Source organism: Anas acuta, chromosome 5, assembly GCF_963932015.1.
Source record: "Anas acuta chromosome 5, bAnaAcu1.1, whole genome shotgun sequence".
NCBI classification, from domain to species: Eukaryota; Metazoa; Chordata; class Aves; order Anseriformes; family Anatidae; genus Anas; species Anas acuta.
In genome coordinates this window covers 4816345-4841984 of record NC_088983.1, presented here as the reverse complement: position 1 = coordinate 4841984, position 25640 = coordinate 4816345, and the positions used below count along the sequence as shown (strand labels likewise).

Below are 25640 nucleotides of genomic sequence, written 5' to 3'. Positions count from 1 at the left end.
GGGCGGTATTTAAGTCTGTATTTCCGAATTTGAGAACCCTGATCCAGTGGGAGGTGCCCCTGCCTAAGGTATGGGTTTGGAACCAGATGTGCTTTTAAGTTTCCCTCCTAACCCAAACCATCCTGCGATTCTGTGAATTATGAGTTCCAGCAACCTGCGATGGGCAAAGCTTGGGGAATCATTCTCCATTCCTGCTTAAAATGATCCAACTTAACAAAATCTGAATCTGTGATGTTTCCTCCCAGCACCTTAGGAACCTTAAAATACCTGAAAAATTATTAAAATCTGTCCAGTGCATTCTTGTTTCTACTCAGATCTTTTCAGAGCAGAAAAAAACTCATTTCCTCCTCTTAGTTACCTAAAATCCCAGAATCATCAACTTAAGGCCCGTAGGTAGCACAAACATACACAAAGCATGCAGCGACCTGCCTCGAGCTTTGGCAGAGGACTGCCCAGACCATAAATCACAAATTAGATTTGACCTTTTTCCTATTTTATGTAGCTGAAGAAAGATCAATAAGGATTGCTGGCAGGGAGACAGGGGGGATGTTTCTTCTCCTTAGCTATGTTTTCTAAACAATAACAGATGTTCAGCAAAGTCAGAAAACAAATGTACTTCAGCAATGGATCAAAATAGCTGCAATACTAGCAAGGTGGAAGAACTGGTGTCATTTAACGAGGCACATTTTAGGGAAATCCCATTAGAAAGCACACTGTTTGTAACGGGGTATCGCTGACATCTCGCTGACTGCACAGGTACAAAGACCTGCAGGCAGGAAAACGCAGAGAAAACTCCAATTATCCCCAGGGCATTTTTCCTGGTGCTGTATTAAAGCAAAGGATTAGTACTGAGGGTAAAAGCCACTCGTCCTACAGGGTCCCAGCTCTGAAGTCTGCATATCGAGAGCCTTTTCACCCTCTAGGACCTGCTGTGGTAGCATCACTTGGTCCTACACTGGCATCCCAGCTCATGCTGAGGGCACATCCCCTCCGGTCCCACACATTCAGCATCGATATAAAACAGGAGCACGGGAACAGCCGCAACAATGAGATGTCTTGGGAAAAGGAAGAACGGGGCAAGTGTACTTGCTGACAGTTCAGTGGTATCCCAGCTCTCGAGGCTTTTCAGCTCTGGAAGTTTCCTGAGCCTGACAGAGTTTGTCTCCACAGCACCTCTCCCCTCATCTCTCTTACAACTACTTGGAAAAAAGTCTCTCCGTGATCCACAGAAACTGCAGGCGCCCACGAGCTCCTTTGAAGAGAGCTCACAGAGACTTCAGTGGAGGGGACTGCCGTGTGGAGGACATCAAGTTGAAGAGATCAATACCTCGCCTGTTCTAAGCCCCTTTGAATTTTAGCTCTTTTTTACCTTGCCCTTGAGCCTTACAACGAAGAGCAATAATCAGTCACAGCTCTGCCTTCCCCATGGAAGAGCCAGACAGCAAGAGAAGGCGAGAAACCTCGGCTTCCTTACCAGAAACTTGGGGACACCCCAAGAAGCATTTCCCTTTTCCCTGTATGAGTTGTAGTTCAGGATTCCTCTGCGCTGTATTTTTAAAGAAATCACAGATTTTTAAAAGTGCGCATGGCTGGGCAACACAAAAAACACTCATTCCTAAAAATATCAGCAAACCAGTCTTGCCTGAGCTAGCTGTGAGAAAAATACTTCTTGTAACTTTTGCATTCAAAGAAATGTTAGGTCTCTCCAAATCTATTTTAGCCCCTATGTACTAACCAGATATGCTAGCGCTATAAATACACTGCAGTGCAAGACAGAAAAATAATTTGACCTGCTTCTTGCACAGAGTTTACGCCGTGGAGGAATTTGAAGAGGAAAGAGTCGAAGCTCTGACCAGGTAAAATGCTATAAGCAAAACCCAGCATCCGATTCCTGATGTTCATTTGCATAAACAGTTCCTAATTGTTGGGACAAATGGAAAAAAAAATGTAACAAGCAGTAAGCAAGCATGAAGTAAACTTACTTCATAACAAACTAGTATTTGGGTAGCCTGATTGTAAGGAATCAGAAAAGCTGCTGCAAGAACAAGAGACCTGGAGCTGCTTCCAGCAGAAGTTGGCTGCGGCTGGTCGCAGGAGGCGTGCAGGTGAGCGAGACACAGCTGAACACACACAGCACGGGCTGCTGAAAAACTAGGAAGTTTCAGGAGTCTAAATGCAATCGCAGAGGGAATAAAGCACAGAAGATTTTCAAAACTGAGCTTGTTCTCGTCTTTGCAAGGGCTGCAAGGAGTTCCCAACTCCTGCCTGTTACAACCTAAATAATAACAACCCCCCCCTTATCTCACAGGATAAGCCCAGACTGACTACATTAGTCCTAACTTAATACACATGGAAAAAGGCTCCAACTCAGTTCAGCTATGAAACTGAAGTTCACAGAAATACCATTCGAGATGCTTCTAGCAGAGGCATGGAAATTAAAAATCAAATAGTGATATGAAAAAGCGTATTTACAGCTTTCTTGTAAAACTTTTTTTTTTTTTAAACCATTTCTCTGTTAGGAATAAGTGTGTGCACATACTTCGTATAGACAAAGCAAAACAATTATCAGAACATTTCTATTCAAAAGGAAATAGATAAACAACTTAACCATTTATTTGACTGCATTGTATTTAGACAGCTTGTACATTTCATAACCCCACTGTTTTTGTTCTCATCAAAAAGGATAAAGGGACAGAAGAATATAATCCACTCAAAACAGCAGTCCAGTATTGTGAGATACACTTGATATTTCCATAGATGCCCATTGATACCTGAACTCCAATATAGGTTGTAATGGTTATACAAGACCTGAAAGTTTTGTTTTCTTTTTTTAAACATAGCACTCAGTTTTAGCAATGCCTTGTGGTGCCCTGAAAAAGTTTGCGGTGTACTACGCAATGCCAATTAGACTATGCCTGCTTTTCTTAAAGGTGATGAACCTGATCATTTTCTTAAAAAATAAAAACAAAAAAAAAAGAATAAAAACAACAAGAAAAATAAAACAATATAAAGCAAACATCCGTACTGACATGTCAGCCAATAGCAATATTTGGGCAAAGTCAAACACAAACGATCAACTCCTTAGAAAGATTTGTCAATGCAAAAGGTGAGGGGGAAGAAGACTGTGATTTAGCAACAGACACGAGAAATAAACAACTTTTCATTGCTAGATCTGTTTTGAAAACCCATTTCCATCTCTTTGCAATTCATAACTTCCCACTTGATACCCAACTTCAAGCAACACAGAGAATAAATCCGTTCCTTTTAATACAAACCAACGCATACAGCTTCAGTACCTGCCGTAGTGAACTGCGTGTTACACAGCAGCAATACCAGAACCTTTCGGGCAATGTGCTCTTTGAAAAGAAACCTGCACCTATTTTGCGCAGCATTTTCAAGAACAGCATGGCGAGAACGACTTCTTACAACACACAAACAGAATTGTATTTGAAGTTTGCTCAGACATCAAGGTTTTTTGGCAGTGCCTTCCCCAAAAGTGATTGAAGCTAACTTTCAAGCCTGCTTTTCAATCTCAAGACACCCACAGCTTAAATATTAACCTATAGGAAACTTGCCTGTCTGGCTTTTTGGTTTTTAAACATCAGCAGACACACAAGACAGCCTGGTTTGCAGTTTGCGATACAAGCCCAGCAGCTGCTAGCAAGGCACGAAGCTTCTCTTATCTGTCTCCTCAGCTCAAGCACGCCAGAGCAGCCACGATTTCCCAGACAACTGGAAGACGGTTGAGAGAAGCCTGTTTCTATTGATTTAGCATTCCCAACAATTGAAGTCTTAACTACGTCTGAAACCTCCTGAAGAAGTTCGTAACGCTTTGATTCAGGCACCATTTTAATCATGAGTTTTCTTTATTGAGGGGAACAAGCCCCCTCAAAAGCACAAAAAGCATCTAGGAGCAGAAAACTCAGAAGGGCCAATTTCCATTAAAAGTCTTTATTTTCAAATACAACTCATAATTTGTACGTGGTAAGAAACGCCCATCACCATGTGCGATTGCTCTGTGCAAAATAAGGCTTCTCTTTAAATCCAGTTTTCCTGCACAGGGATCTTTTCCAAATGGTACTGGAGGTAGGGGTTTTGTTGTTTTTGTTGTTAAACGTACGATAATTAGCAAAGTGACCATGATTCAAACCAAACTCTTTAAAAAAAATGTAGTAAGGCAAATCTGAAGAGTAATCGCTCAACTACAGAAGAGCGGGTTCACTGAGAGCTCATCCTTTTTTCCACAGATTACGTAGGTTCGTCAACAAGCCAGCTAATTCCTTTTTTCAAAGTGGAAAAAAGCAACCCACAAAAAAAAAACAAACAGAAAACAAAACAAAACAACCCAACTGATTCATAGAACTGGGCTATATAACCACGCTGAACAAGAAAGCCTAGACATTGTAATTACTGAACAAATTGATGGGTATTGGTAAAACCTATGTAAAACCAGAGAGAGAGAGAGGAGGGGAGAGGGAGGAAGGGGGGGAGAGGTAGAAAAAGAGAAATCTCTTCCCCACTGCTTTGATTTTGGAAGGAAAAAAAAAAATCCCCCAATAATTTAGCTCATGTAAGTTTAGAGAAAATGAGAGCAGCTAAAAATGGATACAATACACCTTGAAATTTATTTCCAAGACCAAGAACCAAAGATTGAAGCATTTTAGAACACTGAAGCAAAGCAAACTGAATCTGGATAAAAAAAAAAATTGTTCCAACTATTTTAAAATAGATGTTCTTCAGAGCTTCTAGCGATAATTTTGATTAAATAAAATCATACCAATTTACATTAATTTTCTATATCTTCTTTTAAAAGTCCCTCACTCTTTTAAAGAAAAAAGTGCATCCAAAACCAGCAGAGATTTACTGGCAACATCAGGTTCTGTTTTAGCAGCTACTCAAGGTTTTCAAAATAGCTTACACTTCTTGCTATAAGAAAAGAAGGGCCTTCCAAACCCTCGTTTGGGAGAAGTATCCAAATTATAAAAATCTGAAATAATTTATTATCAAATCCAGAATTTAAATAAAAGCAGATTTTTTTCTTGCAAAGACAATTGAAGAAAGTAAAAGAATAAAAGCATGCACTCCAAACTTAGAGGTGAAGACAAATATACTTATCTATACAGGCACTGGCAGACGCAATTTAATTGTTACTGTTACTCATTGTAACACACACCCCACCCTACAATACATTTTTTCATTCACTAATCACTGAGGTACCAATATTTAAGAATGGAAAATTCAATATTGAAAAATAAAACCTAAAATTGAAGCCTTTTTCCAGAAAACTATGGCAATTTTTTGTATGAAATGTTAGTATACTTATAGAATTTTACAATCTACATTGGCTTTTTGCTGGAACCAAAAGTCGTGTTCCACATACAGGTTCTTTGATAAAATGTTCACTGTGTATGTAATACAGTCAGTAGACTTGCAAATGAACGAACATATCTTGGCTATCAAGTGGCACATCTTGCTGGTACCAAAAGGAACTCGAAGTTTGAAACGATCGGCTTTAATTCTGAACAAATGCGCCATGCCAAAGTGCAACAAATATGTGCGACACTCAAATGAGACACTGACAGATAAGAGCTGCATGGAAATTACTAAGTCCACCTGCAAAGCAATTTTGTACAAATTGCATTGCATGCAAAGGACAACTCTGCGCTGTTGGGACGTCAGTTGCTTGATGTGATGGTTTCTTTTAACGCAGCCATAGTTTAAGACGCAGTGCATCAACTCCATTTAAATAGTATCTGAACAGCCTCTTGTCTCGCACAAAACCAAGGTTTTCATAAAGTTTCAAAGCAGACTTATTTGTGATTTCTGTTTCCAATACAACCTTTACGAAGAAAAAGAAAAAAAAGAAAAACACATCGTGTTAGAAAGCAGTCGCAGTATGTTGCTACTGAACAAATTTCAAAGTTTTTATTTAAAGGTACACTTAAGCACAATTTGCAAAATCATTTTTTTCTTGTCTTTATACAAGCAACCCTCCTCAATCTTCACATTTAAAAGAAAATAGCAGTTAATCAACAATAGTAGTTGTAAGCAAGTTTCATTCATATCAAGATTGCAGTTGTTTGCTGTAAATACTGTATCAAATCATAGCCTAAAAGCTATGGTTAAAAAAAATAATACTACTGAACAGCTAAGGCTCCAAAACATGCATTGAATGAACAATTGAACATGGCACACAGGAGGTTTTGTTTTGTCATTGAGTATCTTCCACCTCTAATTCCATAGATTTAGACCTACATACAAACTCCTCCTTTCTGTGACAAGCTGTCACACCGATGTTTGAAGTGTGTATTTGTGCTCAACGTGAGAATCCCAGACTAAAACCAGAATGCACAAACCACAGAGGTCCCAGACTCACAAGGCTCCGTTCAGGGCTTCTTGGATGCCTCGCACCAAAAACTCACAGCCGAAGGGCATGCAAGAGGTTATGGACAGCAAAGGTGGTGCAAGATAGGCCTGCCCTGGAAGTAATCAATTCTAGTGAGCAAGTAAAGGGCATATAATTGGGCATATAATTGCATTTCAAGTACTGCATCAGCTTCAGAAGATTAAGAAGTCTTGGCCTTTATTGTTCTCAACTAGCCTGGCAAAGTGCAGGAAGAAAGAGCAGCTTTTTTTTTCTTTTTTCTTTTTTTGTCCTCTATGTCAGTAACACCCCAGTTCCAGGAAGACCTGTCATCAATAGCTCAGACCAAACCCAAGTGCAGTCCAAGTTAAGCAAAGACTGAAAATTGTCCCAGCAGCCTCAAGTACAAGAAAAAAAAAAAAAAAAACTTACAAAAGCATTAACAAGAAGTTAAACTGCTGAAGTACATCCCTCTGAATGGTTTTCTTTTCTCCAAACACAGTGAACAGACCTTTGATGTATCTACTAAACTGTGCACCCATTCCAAACAGTAAGAAAAAAAAATCTTGCCTCTTTACTGTTGTCCAACTCAACTATTTAAGGATTCTATTGGTAAGGACAGATCCTGGTTGCTCAAGAACACACGAAGAACCAACAAGCTGACAAGACTACCTGCAATCCCATGGCCATGTGCATTCACATATTAAACAAGGGCTGATGGATACTGTAGAAAGACCACGTAATGAAAATACAGCCTAAGCAATTTATGCAGCAAGCCAGCAATCAGCGTTGGTGTAAGCTCATTAACAGCTACATCCAAACCAGCATCAAATATCCGCCGCTCTACGTAGTTAAAATTATATATGTAAAAATCTCACAGTCAAAAAAAATAGTAATCTACCCCAACTACCCCACCTCCTCCCTTCTCTTCCAATAAAAAACAGGATATATGTGCATTAAATATAATAATTATTTATAATAAATTATATATAATAAATATAATAAATTAAATTTATATATTTAAGCCTGTACTTGTATATCAGTTTAAGCCAGTCTACCTTACGGATTCTTGCCCCCCCACCTTCAGGCATGCATTTCCATTCTCCCTCAGCTCTTCTGCCAGCTCACTAGGTTTCTTGCTGATCTACTTCATAAAGCAACCTGGTAGAAAAACGATTCATTTCTCTCTCTAAGTTTGCTTTCTGCAATCTGAGGAGTGGCTAAGCCAATGTAAGAGAGGGAGGCTACCACAGTCAGACTGGCCACCTGCAGTAAGGTTTGAAAATCCACTTAGCGTACACATTTGGCCATTACTTAAGTTTCGAGCTGCTCTGACCACATCCCAGTGGATAATTCCCTCTGTGCTTCTCAACACATGAATGCTGAAAGAATAGTAAAGCTGGAGCTAACAATCCAACGAACAAAATACGCCTGGAAAAAATAAGACTTAGAAGTTTTTTTTTTCTAAAAGGAAGAGTGACACGGTCTAACATTAATAGCCAGAATTCTTGAGTTACAGCAGGACAGTCTGTCGTACCTGTACTCTTAAGGATAATTCAATTCTTAAGTCTTATGGGAAGAATTAGGGATTAAATTTCTCTTGCTGGCACCTGATGGAACAGTACTGTCAGATCTTGTGACTCGATAATTACTCTTAGCAACTTTATTAAACAGGATAACTTCCAAATTATAATCAATTATCAAAGTGCAGTATTTTTTCCTTCAAATTAAAGCATTACGCCAACAGGAAATCTGACCCATTAAAATCCACAGTGCAGGAAACCATTATTTGAACTCTGACTACAAATGACATTCACTCGCACAGAAGCTCAGTAATCTGGCCGAGTGACACAACATGCCTGTGTTCAACTGCAAGCTTGCACACCTTGCAATGCTAAATGATTTCCACCACCACAGATCATTGAATTTAAGGGAGTGGCTAAATGTTGAAATTCAGGTTTGTTGGAATCCCAGTACTTGAGCGAATGCTCATCTTGCAAGCTAATGCAATAGACTTGTTCTGGTATTTCTAAGAAAGACTTAGCACAATGAAAAATAATCCTCCGACCTCAGCATATCGTGTTGATTTCACAAAGGGCTATGGATGTGATCCTGTATCTAGTAAGGAAACATGATTGTATTTTATCCAGGTTTCATTAGCTTGATTCCGTGAACGATCCTTTTCTTCCCGTGTGAGATTTTCAATCAAGCTCCAAATCTTCAGTAGTTACCTTCATTTCTGGCCTATTTTGTCATACAAATGTGTCTGTTAAACCTTATATCAACACATCATCATCTGCTCCTGTCAACCAGCAAAGATCTGACTGGGTTTAACAAGATCTTCTGCACAAGTTGCAACTTTCTGAAGGGCCTTATTTTCTCTTATTTCCAAAATTTCATAAACCTACAATTTTATCTCAGCTCTCTTTACTTTCAACTCATTTTAGAAGCAAGGAATCTTTTAATGTAGTGCGAGTGGAACACTGCATTTCTTGTTACTATGTTCTCATACCTAGGTTATTTCTAAACTGAAGTTAAAAAGGAGCTTTTTTGCTTTTTCAGGTCAAACTTTGAGTGCACTGGCTTAGAAACCAAGTGCACTCGGAATACAGTCAAATCGAATAAACAAATGAATATCCTTTCATCACTCAGAGAAGCTGCTGCTATTCTTACAAGTAAGTTTGGCATATTTTAAGATTCAAGCTATAAGTGCTTGTCCAGTGCCCTTCATCAGTTTAACTGTTTTAACATTTAAAGAGAAGTAGAACCCAAAATATAACTGTAGAATGTGTTATAATTTGCTGAATGATCTGTAGATGAAGAAAAATTTAAGTTGTCAATGGTTTGATAATTTCAAATAGGGTTATATAAAAATACACAGTTAATTTTAGAAGCATGGTACTGAATTAAAATGACACTCCTAGTGATGAAGTCAGAAAAATCTCACTTAAAAACACTTTAAAGTTTCATGGAAATTCTCAAAATAAGTCACAATTCCTTTTTAAATTCCACATCTTGCTGAAAAAGTTCTTGAGAGTTCCACTTACCAGAGTCTTACTTTGATTATTTAGCAGTTACGTGGTGCTGAAATAATGCAATATGAGGTGAATGAATCATCTGCAGATTACTTAGTCATTTGTTACAGATGGAAAATCTGCATACAACTCTCCCTTTCCTAATTTTGATTAGGGGATGCAGCAGTTCCATGCAACAGTCTCAAGTAGCACAACTTTTGAAAGTTGCCTCTCAGTAAAGGCCAAGCAAATGTACAAAAGGCAGCCAGATGCTCAGCTTGCTGGAGTTTGCACGCACTTTCCCTTTTACATTAGAAGAAAAATCTCTTCAAAAGACCTGAGATGGGAGAAAACTATTCACCTTCACCCGATTTATATTAGTAGTTCCCATTTTCTATGTAATGAGCCCATCAAATTATTCTAAATCATTGTGACTTAATGGAAACTCAGCCCATTATACACCTGAAAATCTTTAGCTCACTACTCTGAATATCTTTAACAGAAAATGTTTGAGAAGGTCACCAAGGTAAGAAAAAAAAAAAAAGGGAAAAGAAAACCCCCAAATCAACCACTACCAAAAAGAGAGAAGAAAACCCCAAAATCAACCAACACTACAACAAACAGAACCAAACCCAAAGAAACAAACAGCAAAAGATCCCTAAGTATTGTAATATTATATCCAGACACCCCAGCCCAAAGCAGGCTGTTCAGTACTCTCTTCAGGCTTGAAGGCCATTTCTGGTTGAACCACCCACCCCAACATCAGACCACTTCCCTCTTTTTCTGTTGCATTAGGCCATAACCACCTCCGCCTCTCCACAGATTCCATCCCAGCCAATTCACCTCTTCACTTACCTACTACAACCCCCTCAAGCCAGGAAACAGCCACTGGCTGGAAGGATATTGCCTCTCAACTTTGAAGCATGCAACATAGCACCAACTACCTGCTGGCACTGTGAATCACTTGCTCCATAGGCCTGCCTTAGTTTTATTCCCACTGAACTAGCTTACAAGGGGAAAAAAAAAAAAAAAGAAAAAATGAAGTCCTTAATCACTACAATATTGTGACAAACTTCGAAACGCCAGGAGAGCACTAGTGATTTAAGATTTTCATCTCTGGTGCTGTAAAAATCCTTTACTTTTCAAGATTCAGCATTACAGGCTGTTGGTGTTGTGTACATCAATTATGGTACTTTGAAAAGTATTATATTTGAACTAAAAATTTATCGAATTACATGCCACAAATTATCATCATATTATATACCACAATTTGGAATTTTTCAATGCAAAATGGGTGCATGCTCCTGTTTTTAATTGTTTTCCAAGCAAGTTTCAGAAGAGAGTCTTTTTGAATTGCAGCCCATCTTATATCATGTAGCAGTATCTTTGGATTTTCATCATGCTTTTGACTTTACTAAGGGATGCAGAAAAATATCCTAAGAGCAGCAGAGATAATTAAACTATTTACACACTTCACAAAGACAAGCTACTGCGATGCTTCAGGTTTGATCAGCCAGGCATCAATCGGATGGCCAGAAACTGCTCTCCACAGCAACTGCTGCAGAAAGCGGTGAGGGAAGTTTCTCAGCTCTGTCAGAGAGCTTTAAATAACAGGTGGCTAATTAGGTCTTTCAAACCTTGGTTGAGACTGAAAATTTCTCAGCAATCCACCACATAGGAGAAGTAAACATCGTTATTGTTGTACCACATGTACCTGGAAGAAACCTACACTTGCTGCCAAAGAAAATAAGAGAACATGAAGACATTTGCTCTCTGGCTGTAGATAACCTATACATGAAAAAGAACAGCATAAACATATCGTATTACTTCGGGCACGCCTCTGCAGACTGGTGTAGTAGGAAGTCAGAAATACACTCTGCTTGTGCTCCCTGCTGCCTGGACACGAGTTCCTGTTTCAAAGTTTTGTGCCAGCTTAAAAGTAAGCCGACACAAAAGCCCCCAAGAAACAGGGCATAATTGGTTCTGAACCATCACCCCCCCCAAACACTGTCACACAGTTTCCAAACTGGAACTGAAACTTGCCTGCACCCGTCCAGCACACACTTCAAGGAGCTGGAACTGTGCATGTGATTAAAGAGGGACAGCACTGGCCTCTGAAAAATGACCTACAAATTTAGTACAAAGCATTTATGCAGCACCATAGATGAAAATCTATGACTAAGACTTAATGAGGTCTTACTGCAGAGCAGCCTGCAATCCCTATCACATTTATTTCATTTTTACAATGACAAAAAGCAGTAAGAAGGGCTCTGGGACTAATATTAGAGCAGGGGAGGATGAAAGACACGGGAGATCACTGTATGTATATGTGTAAGATAGCCCAAGTTAGAAATGAAGTTACAGGAGAAGTAGTACACAAGTACACACACTCCTAAATAATATGGGGAGTATTGAAGCTCTGGTGGCCTGAGCAGAAATACACAGCTCTGCTAATGACTAACAGCAGTAGGCAATTCATTTCATGTCTCTGCAGCTCAGTTCTCCCAATGCAACGTGAACACACTGATATCGTACTTCTTTATTTTTTAAATCTTGGGTACTTCGCAATGGCAAATGAACACATGACCACCGGGGAAAGCGATGGAAAAGAAGACACAAACAAAAAACTTTCCTTGAATAGTTCAAGGTCGCAAACAGTGGAACAGATTAGACCAAAGCATATTACATATGATACAAGCATCAAGACAAGAAGAACTTAAACTACTGCAGAACTATCAAATTGCACTACAATGCTTGTATACAACAGGAATTGTAGAAAAATTACACCAGAAAACAGAGGTATAAAGGAATCTGAAGGGAGGAATAAATAGCTCAAACAAGTTGTTGAATGAAAGCAGAACACACAAAAGGATACCACAAAAGGCATAACACAACATGTGGAAAAGTTAACAGAGTACGTGCCAGAAGTCTTGTAAGAAAAACTGCAATTTTGCATAAAAAACTTCATCAGGACAATCAGGGGAGCAGTTGAAAGGAGATAACAGAGAGATCAAAGGATCATTAACTGTGAGACGCTGAAATGACACGGTGTTCAGGTATCAGGAACAAGCTAACAATTGCATTGTAGCAAGCAGATGAAAGTTAAAGGGACAGATAACTGGATTAAGGAGAATGGATGCAGGGAGAGTTCCTCACAAATTAAACAGGGCACAAAGATAGCTGCTTCATTTATGCAAACGAGAGAGACAGAGAGGGACAGAGGGACTGTAATCTGGTAAAAGGAAAGCCTAGTAATACATAGGCCAGAGAAAGTTTGACAGTGATTCAGTCACTTTCCTTGAAGCGTTCACCGACGTGCTGAATCACTCGAGCTGTTAGTGCTTTGTTATATGGTTTAAGCATTGTCAGGATAACAATGACTTGCTGGGATAAAACTGCATTCTGCAATATCACAGCACGTACTGTTCCAGTATCTTTGTATATTCTGAAAGCTTGGAAGTGTTACGACAACATACAAGTTACACTGGTCAACAGCACCTTGAACTAGAACCTTTAGAGGAAAATGTGCCTGCAACTAAAGGCTGAGGCAACTTCCCAGAGTAAAACAGAACCCAAAACTCTGTATTTGAGAACTTATGACAAATTTAGAAAGCCCTTCTATTTGTGCCATATGTTTTTGGAGGTTGTTTTTCCTTCTATTATCAAAGAGCTTCTTGCTAACCCACCTCCCACCTAAAAACAAAACTCCAACAAAACAAAAAAAAAGAAATGAATCCACATATGGGAGAATACAAGCCGTTTACATTATGAAAGTTTTTGATTATAAAGTCTTACCTCATCACAATCTCCTTCAACCATAGCATAAATAGCTTTCTTAACCAAGTTTGTACCTGAAATACAGATTTCAATAAGTGTCAGAGTTGCAATGCAAAAGATGCCAGCTTATATACAACTACTGTGTGCTACCTACATGGCATGACACCTGGGGAAATCAGGGAGGAAAGAATGCAACAAAAAGTTGCAGTCAAGTTGCAGTCTCAAGTTTGAACATTAAAATTATCCCTAAAGTTAACCAGAGACCCAGCTTGAGTGCAAAAGTCTTTTAGCACAAGGATATTAGAAACAGGCTTCAATGTTTAACGTAGTGTTATATATAGCCTTCCAAGATGTGATTCATTCCCTTTTTGCTGCATTTAAAGTCAAAATCTTCTGGCACGTACTTGAAGGACATTCATCTTCCAAGGGAATTTCCTCTTACTAAAACAAATACTTCTATTAGCAACAGAACTTATGAAACCACTTTTCTTGTGGCTCACTCCCATTTGGATTTGCTAGTATCTAATAATATGGTTGAAGCCCATCCCTTCCCTTCAGTCAAGCATTAATTTAATTCTGTATCATTATTTTTCATCTATTTCACAACAGTTCTACGACTGTAATATCCCTACCTGTCTGTAGAATTGGGGTGAAATTGAAAGTTGATTTCAAAGTTATTAGTGGAAAAAACTGCTGTTCAATGAAATTGTATAAATCTCACTTCCATAAGAAAGCTAAGGAAAAGGAAAAACAAAAACCCAAGGAATCTAGAGATTGCTTTAAAGTTTTCTCAAAGCTTTAATCAATTAAGATTTTCACTGAACATAAGACAAAACTTTACTGCATATAAAACATCTTCAGTTTAACAGCATAATTTATGAGAAACAGCAACATGATAAACGTAGGGAAAAAGTTAACATTTATATAATGCTAAAGTAAGCAAAATGTTAAATATAAATTCTATTTATGTAACTGTAATGATCTGACTAAAGCAGGGGAAAAATCTTGCAGGGATCTTCCTAAGAACAGCATTAGTTCTTATTTACTTATGAATCCTAGCACCTGCAATGAAATTATGGCAGGCTCCTTCATGACTCAGCTAAAAAGAAAGGAGAGAATGATTTCTCTGTATCCTCTTCCCTCTGCTCCACTAAAGAAACCACCAACAGCTTCTGAACAGCACTGAAATAACAAAGAAATCATATATGCTAAAACAGTCATGATAATACTTAATGTTTCAAGGTTTTTATTTTTTTTGTTGTTTTTGTTTTGTTTGTTTGTTTTTTAAAGAGGAGAACAAACACAATGGTATTAATCTGTAACTTGTTCCCGTATTTCTCCACAGCAAGTAATTTTCTGTCTTTAATCAGAGTATAAGCTGTTAGTGAGAATGGGTGGTAAAGCACATTTCCGGCCTTTAAAGCTGACATCTACATTTTAAATTAAAAATCTGTTACAAGGTGTAATTTCACAATACCAAACTAAAAAGAATGGAGTTCCATAAGAACAGTTCTTTAATCAACCAAGCTAGGATAACTAGTGTTTGAAGGAAAGTCCCTTCCATTAGGGCAAAACTGACCCACGGGGGAGGGCAAGCTCCCTGCCAAGAGAGCTTTCTTTCATCATGCAATTGCCAACAAAACAGATCTTCATTTTGGTCACGCAGGTAGTAATGCACAACTATTTTTTTCCGAGTATTAGCACATATTTCAAGCATTAGCTATGTACATTATCCCCAGTGGGCAAATATATATGTAATTGATATGGGAAAGCCAGGGGATAAATTCACTGAAAAACACCCCACACCTGAACACAATAAAGACATACAATGATGAGAGCACATAAAAACGCAAAGCAATTTCTGCAGTTGTTATTTGATAATGGTAATTTGCAGAGGTAAGGGGCTGCTGACTGAGTTTCTTTTTTAGCTTCAAGTCCCAGATGCTAATCTCACAGGGCACGGGCATTTCAGGTTACTTCAGCAGAATGAAAAAAGAGAGCAGGGAGCTTGTGTGGATGAGTAAAGCAGAGATGACAACAAACCACCACATCTAGAGGCTCAGTTCTGCTTAAATCTTTACAGCGCCTATGTTTACCCCAACAAACTATAGGATTTAAGTAGAAAACAACAAAAAAGGCTATTCTTACCAATTCCTTTTCTTCTGTATTTGGAATCCACTGCTAACATGGCTATATAACCTCTGCGGAACATCTTTTTGTGCATATCCAGCTTGCAGACGATGGCACCTACACACTCTTCCCCTACCATGGCCTTAAAGACAAACATATAGGTATGCATTCTCAGTTTGTGATCTGCAGTGCTACCAGAAAAAGTAAACCAGTGCATTTAAAATGAGACAGCCACACTAAATTTGCTTGTACAAAGGTATAAAGAAAATAAACACCATCTCCAGAAGTACAAATAAGATTAAAGGTCTCTTATTTCTATATTACACTCAGATAAAGTCACAGTCTATTAACAGCCAATAAATTGTCTGGGAAAGAATCATAATATTATTCCATCAATTCTACCAGCAAGATCGTATGTGATAGAAAAGGGTAGAAAAAAAAGAAAAAGACCAGGTTGAAGCATAAATCATCCTTTAACATGGGTTGCCACAAAGGGAAAATAAGTCCTTTCCTGTTTTACAGCGATCCGAATTTTCATGTGCAAGAGCTGGGCAGATAATGTGCTTCATTTTTATCTGGTGTTGATGTCAAGGCCATAATGCATCAGAGAAAAAATGTTTTTGCATTTAATCTTTAGAAACCATCATTTTCAGTCATATGGCATCCAAGGAACAAACAAACCAAAAAAGCATACAGTTAATTTCACACATTTTAACCGTTCAGAGGTTTCATTCATTAAGAGCTGACAGTTAATCCCAATGGTATTGTGACAAAAAAATGTGGTCAAGGAGACACAATTATCCTGAAATATCAAGAAAAGAAAAAAAATACCTAACCCCTCCCCAAACACTTATCAAGCCACTTGCACAGCCACCGTGTTCACAAAGAAATTTACCATGAAATATATTGAGAAAGAGAAAAAGAATAACTAAGTCATATGTTAACTGAAGGATTAGGCAGCATTAGATATTAATGACATTATAACCTGCAGCAGTAAAGTGAATAATGCTGCAGAGTAGGATAGCATCCAAAGGGAGTATGAGTTACTATATATTCAGGGAAAGATTGACAGAGAGGAAAAAAAAGCAGCTCAAAACCGTGTGCATGGGTGTATAAACTGAGCCACGGAAGTTTGAGACCTGTATCTGCAGGGGGAAGCTCAGCTCCAGCTCCCAAACCAGGACTACAGCACATGATTGGCACAAGCATGTGCTGGCACAAGAGCCCCTGGATAATCCAAATTCACAACACTCCACTAAGTCAAACAAAAAGGACCTGCCCGAGCCAGTATTACCAGACCTCCTGTGAACCCAGCTCCTCTGAAGGCCATGGTACGGACTCCACAGCCTGAGCATTTCTGCAGCTTGTAGGACAAGGATCTACAGGCAGAAAATTCTTACAGAGATCATACTGCAGGCACCAATCCACAGGGAGTTTGTGCCCAAAGTCTTCTTGCATCTCCATTTGAGCGGTGGGTTACTAACCAAGCCAGCTGCCAGCCACAAGCCCCTACCAAAGGTAAAATGAAGCAGCCCCAAACAACCAGGCTGCAATTCCAAAGCACTGTGATGCAGCACGAGCCTAACACCATTTCTAATATAGTTTCAGCTTGTCACGCAAACATAATTATTTCTAAGTTTTTATTTGGCAGGAAAATACATTTTTCTAACAGTATCCAAGAACAACCCTGAACAATCTAAACAAGTGGTTTTTAAAACAACAAACAAAAACCGAAACATGAGCTAAGTGGACTGAAATACACAGCCTCTAAGCAGTCTTTTGTTTGTTCTAAAACACAAGTTTATTTCATAGAAAAGAAAAGCTGTACTTATACTAAAACTGTGTATGCAAAGTGTCAGCTCAAGGCAAGTTTTGTATCTCGGCTCAGACCTGAGAAAACCAGGGAGTTAAATAAAGAGTATCATCAGACAGCCTGTTCATAACATTGCTATAATTATGCAGAGTACCTAGATGTAATCTTATACCTAGCTAAAAAAAAAGACACCACAAACTAGCATGTTATAGTTATGCTTTGCCCTGAAGCGAACACGTGCAAAGTGTTGATCGTAACAGCCCTATGGAGAATTTTTAGATTTTTTTCCCCCCCTGCACTTCAAGAGTAGTGACACATTGCAGCCTTGTCTTCTTTCTTGTTAGGGGCACTTTTCTTAAGAGCTATGTTCAGTAATGTGTATTTTAAAATCATTTTCAGTGATCAAAGAAGGAAATACCCACTGATTTCACCACCGTTGCCACAAAGTTGCATGAATATCACGGTGTTGCCAGTTCCCAGAACACTTAAATCTCCTTCTCTGTCTTCGAGCAGGTAAATCTGCCAGTTAAGCTATGATTGGGGTGAGTGCTGCATTTCTACCTCAACTGGAGTTCTTGTTGCCTTTCCTCTCCTTTCTCCTTCTTTTCAACCTTATCTGAAGCTGGAAATGAACCTAAAACATGATGTAAAACTGCAATTTAACTTCCTGGGGAAGGTTAAACTGTGTAAATGAAAACAAAAAAAAAAAAGATTGAAATAGGGAGGGGGGCAAGAAGAAAACTAGTTCCCATACAATATCCTTTATAAAGAAATAATCATGGGCCAGATGAGAGTAATTCGAAGCACACAGGTTTCCACAAACAGAATTCAGCCCAAGTTACTATAGTATAAGCCCCACGGAGTACTATAGGATTTACTTCAATCCTAAATTCTTAGGAAGATTAACATCCATGCATTCAAATCCCATATTTGCATCAACTTTGTTCTTGTAAGACTGAATGTTTAAAACAAACTAGATGTTAATATCTTTGTATTGCAACCCTTTATTGCTAGAGCTAGCACAGAAGTGTCTATAAAACAGCAAGAACATTACCTCTCTGAAAATTAAACAATTCCCATTAATTCCTTGGCAAAGGTGGCATTAGCTCCGTCAGGCACAGCCTGAGCATGCCTTTCACACCCAGAGCCCGCGATATTTGTTCCCATTTAAAGATTAAACCAACCAGCTAGCCCCTAAAAGAGAAACACTTTGCGATTCAAATGCAGCAGAACCTGCAAGACTGCAGGTTCCTTTCACACACGCACCCAAATCCACCTCAGAGGATCACAGAGACAGCTCTGCACGAATCCTCTGGCTTACATCTAGCGATCGTGTTACCGAATGCCATTAAGGGATGCATTTAGCCTAATGGTTTTAACCTGAAGTCCGCCAGTTCGGTCAGAGCTCTTTACAACACCGGGCAAATCACTAAGTCACTCTCCCTGCTTCCACTCTATGAAACTGGACCCGAGCAATTCCTTCCTGTGCAGGGCCGCTGCCAGAATAACTGCACTCACTGGCTGTCGTTAAATACCCATATGCTACAAGGACTGAGGTTTTCACAAAGCCTGTGAGACCAAGAAGCACAGCCAGCCGTGTCTCAAACCACGATTCTTAAGAGGAAACTGGCATACAGTGGAGTTTGCAGCTTGCAAATTGGGAATGAATATTACAGGATGTCTTCCCAGGTCTGCCATGAGGCCGGTAAGACTTCCCACGCTGTTTCCTAACTTTCCTGGTTCTTCCTTTATCCCCCAAGCTCTCTGCAACTGAAAAACAGCGTTGATGTCTCACAAGTCGTTAGTTTCAACGTGAAGCACGGAGCCTCTTAAATAAAATCCAACTAAAAAAAAAAAAAAGGCAAAGTATTATTAGAAAACAGGATCTTAACTGCAGCCATTTAGGATTTATAGCACATCTAAAACCACATACATGGAATTAATCAGTTATTTCTAAAATTGTGGAAGTTTAAATTATAATTGCTGCTATAGCTACTGGCAAAGTTAAGAACCCAATAAAAGCATGCATTTTCCAGATTTTTCTTAAAAGGCAGCTGAGCAGCGCAGCGAGTCTGCAGCGGTGAATTACAGGAGAGGTTACAACACTCAGTCAGAACCCTGCTTTTATTACGTCCTGTCTTATCCAAACTTTGGAACAGGGCAAGGTTTCCCAAGCTCACCTCTCCCACGCTGCAGTATTTTGAAAACAATTTTCTGCAATAGCTAATTTACCAGCTTTAAATGGAAGGAGTTTTAGAACTTTCACACTGCTAGGACCAGGATCTGCAAAACCACTTCAAAATGGAGCTACGAGTTCAAAAATGCACTTACAACCAATGCAGGAACAAAGCTCTAGCAATGCTTAAAGGCACTTGACGTGAATACCCCTGTCCTCTCCCACCTTTGATGGGGAAATGATTATCATTGGTCAACTGAAGAGAAATTGGGCTGACAGAATTCCTGGGAATAGATAAACCCTAAGTATTTCCAGGGCTCCCACACCTAGCACGTGCTGCCAACCTGCTCTTCGAGAGACAGGAGAAATCCAAGCTTCAGCAGACAGCTACAGCTGGGGGAGGAGAAGGTTGTTGCCTTGCTACAGCTCGGTCAGACAATGCGGCCATACCTGAGCTATTTATCAAGTATTTCCAACTTGCTAACTCAAAAGTCAGGAGACGCTTGCACAGATTCATTTGACGTTAAAATGAACGGGTTTTGAAGATTATTCTTACTATCTCCAGTTCCTTTTAAAGTGGAGTGTGAACTTGTTTTTCAGTGTATAGTTAGGAAGTGGTTTGACAAAGCAAAACCATGCTAGTGACTAGTTAGGATTGGTCCCATGCCTTCCCTCCAGCTGTGCATTCTCACCTCTTTCCTTGTGCCAACACCAGTGCTCGTGTCATCCTGCTACGAGTATGTTTGGAGACCTAAACCAACAGAAATCTGACCCTAAGACACAACACGCAAGCACACAAACACACGTATGAATATATGGCTGGGTGCAAGGGCTAGCTTAGCTTCCCAAAGCAGATAAACTCACAGGCAGAAGAGAAAGGAGCAGCAGCAGCCTTGGATCGGCACTAGTTGGTAGTGACAGCCCACCTTGGGAAGACCAAGCCAAAACTCAGCAAGCTTCAAACCCACGAGATCATCACCACAGTGACAATGTTCATAATGCCCCTGGAAAACTTTGCTGTCAGGTATCCCAGATGCTTGATAGCAGCATTATAACGTTTAAGGTTGCTCACTGAACACATCAGCGCCAGACAATTGCTGATCCTTTCAGGAAAATAGGCATCCTGTCTTCAAATTTAAATGGAGTTAGTCTTTTCCCCTCATCATCCTTTTAAAAAGCGGTGGTGGTGAAATTCAGTAACTGAACCGACAGACACCCTGCAGCTATTTTTCTCCAATATGAACAAATTACAGTCTAACCCCTGTCCCCAAGACAAACCTGGAGCCAGAAGGCTGTGAGGCCTTAAGGCATTACAGACAAATGATTCTGCGGGATCAGGCACTGTGCTTCTGCTCACCATCCTGACACTGTTCTAGCTAATTGGAATATGCAGTTCCAGCTGAAGATAAATATTTTAAAGAGTTATTAGATAGAAGTAGTTCAGGAATCCATTAACTGCAGGAACAAATTTAATTTTACAGAACAGAAAGTCTTCAAGACAACCGCTAAAAACCAAGCCTTAAAAACACTAAAATCACTCACAAAAACCCATTGAAATTGACTCAAGATCCTGGAAGAGCTTCAGATTATTATGTATGTAAAACAATTTGCTAAGAGCTGTAGACATTTGCAGCCACATATTCTTCTCTACTGTTTTACGTGCTTCACACTGTTCCACCCTTCATAAAAGTGGCAAATCTGAATAGAATTGGAGTTCAAATGAAGTTTTGTTGATTCTTCAAGACTACTAAAAGAAGCTGTCCCTAAAAAATAAGCTTAGGATGTTTTATGAAAATAAGGAAACTTGAGTGAAACCTTGTTCTCTGAATGCATTTGTTAGAAATAAATATTAGAAATAATCAGGTTTAGTGCTCTGTCAAGCTAATTTGCCACTGCTCTTTCCCTAACAAAATTCTCAAATTACTCCCTGACAAAAAACAAAGACCTAAAGTCTAAACAGATGCACGGTGAGCTAATAGTATCCAACACTGCCTTGGCATCACCGACGATACACTTGATGCTGAAAGTACAAACACTTGGAGTTCACAAGCGTTTCTTTTCAGTGAAAATCAGTCACACACAGCTAGGTGTATGCTCAGTGCCTGAAAAATTACAGTTCTGCTGTGATCAGCATCCTTTTAACTCACCGTGTAATAGCAAACATGACTTTGGGTTGAAGACTGATTTCAAATATTTTCATATTTTTATTTTGTTCCAGATGGGAATGCTTTGCTCAACTTCCTATAATCCTACTGTATTCCCTCTTCAGGTCTGAGAGAGGCACATTTCTGAAAACCCTCCCATAAATCATATAAATCCCGCTATAAATTACACCGGACCCTAAAACAAGAACATTCAGGAAGTTTAAGGCCAGATGGATTCCATTAGCTTCACCTCCTGTACTCATATCCTATTAAAATTTTACAGAGAAACTCTGAATTGAAGGGCGCCTCGGCTCTGGCTAAGCCATCCCTTCCAGAGAGGTGTCCAACCCTGATTAAAAGATCAAGGGAGAAGAATTCATCATTTACCTTAGCGAGGAAGTGCCATACACTCCCACAAATGTTCTGTTCTACAGACAAATTTCCCTACGAGGAAATCAAACCCAGCTAAGCTCCCACTGTGCACAAATACCCCCCAGGCCAATTTAAGCTCACTTTCATATACCTGTGCAGGAATTACCGCGCTGAAAGCATGCTTCCCTACCGAGACTCGGGTTCTAAAACTGTCTGGCTGTTGTTTAGTCATAAGAAGTACTCTAAACGTTTAGAAAGACTAGGAAACAAGTAAAGCAATCTCTTTGGTTGTGCAGTAGGAGGGATAAATGTATTGTTAGTACAGCAAGACAACCTAAGTAAAATCCGAATTGCCGCACACGCTATCACACTTGCAAGAAGCAATACAGTAGTACTTGATCTTTTTAAAATAAGCAAATAGATCAAAAAGTCTACAAAACCTCTAGCAGTGTCTCCCCACATGTCGACGTTTATATGCCAGTCATGCTGAGGGCAGTTTTAAAGCCATTGTGCAAGAACTACGAAGCACTCATAAGACACTCGTGGACTAAGTACTTTCTTTTTTAAATAGGAACCTAGGAACTGAGACAGAATGATAAAATGAGCTACCAAAGGTCACAAAAGTCAATGTCAAAACCAAGATTAGAAGCCTTGAATTCCTGGATCCTAGCCCTGTGTTCAAAGCCTTTCCCCACCACTTAAAACGTGTCTTAATGACTACAGGACTTTTAGACATAGGCTTTACTTATACAGGCATAGGTGAGAAGAAGGGTTCAGCAGGGATAGATACTTCCAAAAGAGCTTGTTTTTTCCCCTCAGCCATAAAAAGAATAGCAGGAGCATTCCCACAAATGTCAGCCCTTTAATCCTCTCCCCACCCCTGTCCCAAACCACTCCCAATTCCTGCCCTCCCTCCCCAGCACTTACCAAAAAGCAAAGCTGCGGCCAGTTGTGGATAAAATACCTATACGTGTAAATGGAGTAGGGTTCAGACAGATCTTTGGTGATCAGTCTCATGATATCGGGCATCTGCAGCTCTGACTCGTATCGGACGTATCGTATCGTTAGGTCCTCCTCGGGCTGAGAGTCCGTTCCCGAGCCTTTCAAACTGCAGGCTGCTGCTAAGGACCTAGAGAGTAGCAGCAGGGACTCCTCCTCCTCCCCTCCTTCATCCCCCTCCTCCTGCTCTTCCTCCTCCAAGCCAGTCCCTCCTGCCAGTCCATTGCGGGCTGCAGTCTTAGCAGCAGTCGGAGTTGTGGCAGCAGGCTGGCTCCTGTCCCCTGGTGCTGCTGCTGCTGGGGGAGAAGGAGGAGGAGAGGGTGCAGTCCTTCCCTGGGGAGGGAGGTGGTTGCTAAGGGGGGACGAGCACGGTGCTGTGGCTGGAGGCAATGCCGCCTGCTGCTGCTGCTGCTGTCCGGAGCCCATTGTTTTGCTGGCTCGCTTGTTCTCCTGCCCCTCGGGGGCTGCCCCTGCCTCTGAGCCGAGGATCTTGCTCTTGAGGGAGGCCCGCAGGTGCCGCAGCTCGGGGCTGATGAGGCCGTTGAGCTGGTGGTTGTGGTGCGGGGGGTGGTGGTGGTGGTGGTGGAGGCGGTGCTGCTGCTGCTGCGGCCCCCCCTTGCCGCCGTCGCTGCTGCCTCCTCCTCCTCGCTGCTGCTCCCGTCCGCCCGCGGGTCCCTCCTCTTCCTCCTCCTCTTCGGCCTCCTCGTCCTGGGCCCCGGCGCAGGCGGAGGCGGCGGCAGCGGCGGAGGTGGAAGAAGAAGAGGAGGAGGAGGAGGAGGAAGCAGCCCCCCCTCCTCCTCCTCCTCCGGGGAAGGGGGAGAGCGTGTCCCCCTGCGGGGAGAGGACGCTGCTAGGCCCCGGCGGTACCTCGGCCATATCCTACGGGAGAGACCGACACAAACCCCGCGGGGAGGAGGGCGTCAGGCGACACGGGGCGACAGGCGGCGGCCTCACGGGCCTGAGGCGGGAGGGGGGAGGTGAGGTGAAGGGGGGAGGAGGGGGGGGGGGGGGGGCGCGAACAAAGGCACAGCCGGTGCCCGGGCCCCGCCTCACCGCCCCGCCGCCGCCTTTTCCCGTTACCCCACACCCCCCTGCCTCCTCCGGGGCCCTTCCCCGGTCCCTTAAGGGCCCCGGGGCGGCCTCCGAGGCCCCCCCCGCCCGCCGCCGCTCACCGCCGCTCCCCTCAGCGCCGCGGCTCCCACTCGCCGCTCATCCAGCGGCCGCCAAGCGCGGCCGCCGCTGCCGTAACCCGCGGCCGAGTTTCCTGTCAGCCTTTGCGACACTTCCTCCCTTGACGGCGCGGCTTAGCGACGGCGGGGCGGGCCGGCCCTAGCAACGGGGTTAGGGCCGCGGGCCTGGGCCTGGAGGGTGTTTTGGGGTATTTGGGTGATTTTTGTGTAGATCAGAGCGCAGGAGGTGCTGCTCCGCCTTTCAAAGGCAGTATGAGGGGTGTCATTCCTCAGCCAGGGCAGGCAAAGGCAGGCCTTGGGATTGCAAGGAAGTTGTTCGACTGATAACAGTGGAAACTGCAAAGATGACAGAAGTAATCTCGTAGTCCTAAACTGGGAAAAGAAAAGAGAAAAAACAAACAAACAAACAAACAAACAAACAAAAAAACTTGTTACAGTTAAAAAAAATAATAAAAGACCGTTGTATGAATTCCAGCTCTGTGTACTTCTTGGTAGGGAGCACTGGGCACAAACCTACAGATAACAATCTCAAGTGATCCCATTTCTCTATTACTCTTTTCCATTACATAATCCACATTTTAAGAACATGCTGCCAGATCTCACAGCAACAGACAAGTCCTTTAAATGGGAAGTTTTCTATTAAAACACACGCATAGCCCCTCAAAACACAGACAATTCGCCCTTTTTTCATATGGAAGCTTTGCAGGGCTGTTGTAAGACTTGCACGTTTTCCTGTGCTACAGTTATTCTTCAAGGAAGTGACAGGTCTGGACTTACAAGGAAAATCCAGCAATTTCTGTACATGTCCTAACAGAGCTCTTTAATGAGGAAGAAAATAGGCTGAGGAGTTTCAGGCTTCTGTTTATGAATTGCTCAGTTCTGAAGTAAAGCAGGAAAAAAATAAAATATCTAACTGAAAGTGAGAGAATTATAAAACTTTTATCCAAAATAATTAGTGATGGAAACACTTAGATTTTGAGAATGAAATGGGTCTCTGTATCTTTTTAGAATTATTTCTTCTTTTCTGAGACTCTGTTCAGAAAGACTGATGCATATTATCTCTGTTCAGGTTGCTTTATGTGTTCTGCAGTTGCTTTGCCTACCAGATTTTAGACCTTTCTATCTGCTTTGTAGAGGTGTTCACGTACACAATTTCATTTAAGGGTCTAATGATTCTTTTTTGTGTGTATGTTTTCAGGCACCAAAGTGCCTTTGTGGACCTGATCTGAACTGCTCTGGCACACCAGCAGTGCAGCTAAGTTCACTGTCCTCGAGTAGTTCAAACAAAAAGAGCAAACAAATGTCTTGTCAGTGTAGTAGTGGCCTAAATTCAGTTCTCATTTGCCATGTTAGAGCAGTGTGATTGAAAGCATCAGAGCCACATGCTATGATGGTGTTCATGTTAGGAAGGTGATCTAGCACCTGAAAAAGTTGTCAGATAGGGTGAAGAGGATCTAATCTAATTGTTATCATGGATACATACCATGTTATCTGCAGGTATTGTGGAAAAAAGCCTCTCATTTGTGCTCTAACCTGCTGGTAACATCCTTTGTTCTGCTTCCATTACCTCTTGAACCACCTCCAGACTTGGAAAGTTACCCATTTTCTGTTGATATTAACAGTTCTTTGCCCACAGCTAGGATATGACCAAAGGTAGGCAT

The 25640-nt window shown here is 41.1% G+C and overlaps 1 protein-coding gene across 5 annotated transcripts; it reads right to left on the bottom strand.

The window, feature by feature from the left end:
* Positions 1-2591: 2591 nt before the first annotated feature.
* NAA30 (N-alpha-acetyltransferase 30, NatC catalytic subunit) lies at positions 2592-24064 on the bottom strand. Of its 5 annotated transcripts, none has more exons than XM_068682390.1 (5): positions 23962-24064; positions 22718-23668; positions 15304-15427; positions 13174-13229; positions 2592-5839 (listed from the first exon to the last, which is right to left on the bottom strand). In XM_068682390.1, exons 2-5 carry the CDS (start codon positions 23663-23665, stop codon positions 5702-5704), a joined length of 1266 nt encoding a protein of 421 aa, XP_068538491.1. In that variant the 5' UTR covers positions 23666-23668; positions 23962-24064; the 3' UTR covers positions 2592-5701. The 5 variants fall into 5 exon arrangements, with proteins under 5 accessions (XP_068538491.1, XP_068538492.1, XP_068538493.1 ...); XM_068682391.1 differs by lacking the exon at positions 23962-24064 and having other exon boundaries at positions 22718-23562; positions 23605-23955; XM_068682392.1 differs by lacking the exon at positions 23962-24064 and having other exon boundaries at positions 22718-23559; positions 23605-23955.
* Positions 24065-25640: the final 1576 nt, after the last annotated feature.

Bases quoted from the DNA above. Each gene is read 5' to 3' on its own strand.
- NAA30 (XM_068682390.1), bottom strand. From the start codon at position 23,665: ATGGCCGAGGTACCGCCGGGGCCTAGCAGCGTCCTCTCCCCGCAGGGG. The intron at 13,230-15,303 runs GTAAGAATAGCC...TCTGTATTTCAG, and splicing joins ATACAGAAGAAAAGGAATTG to GTACAAACTTGGTTAAGAAA. The intron at 5,840-13,173 runs GTAAGACTTTAT...TTCTTCGTAAAG, and splicing joins TTGAAGGAGATTGTGATGAG to GTTGTATTGGAAACAGAAAT.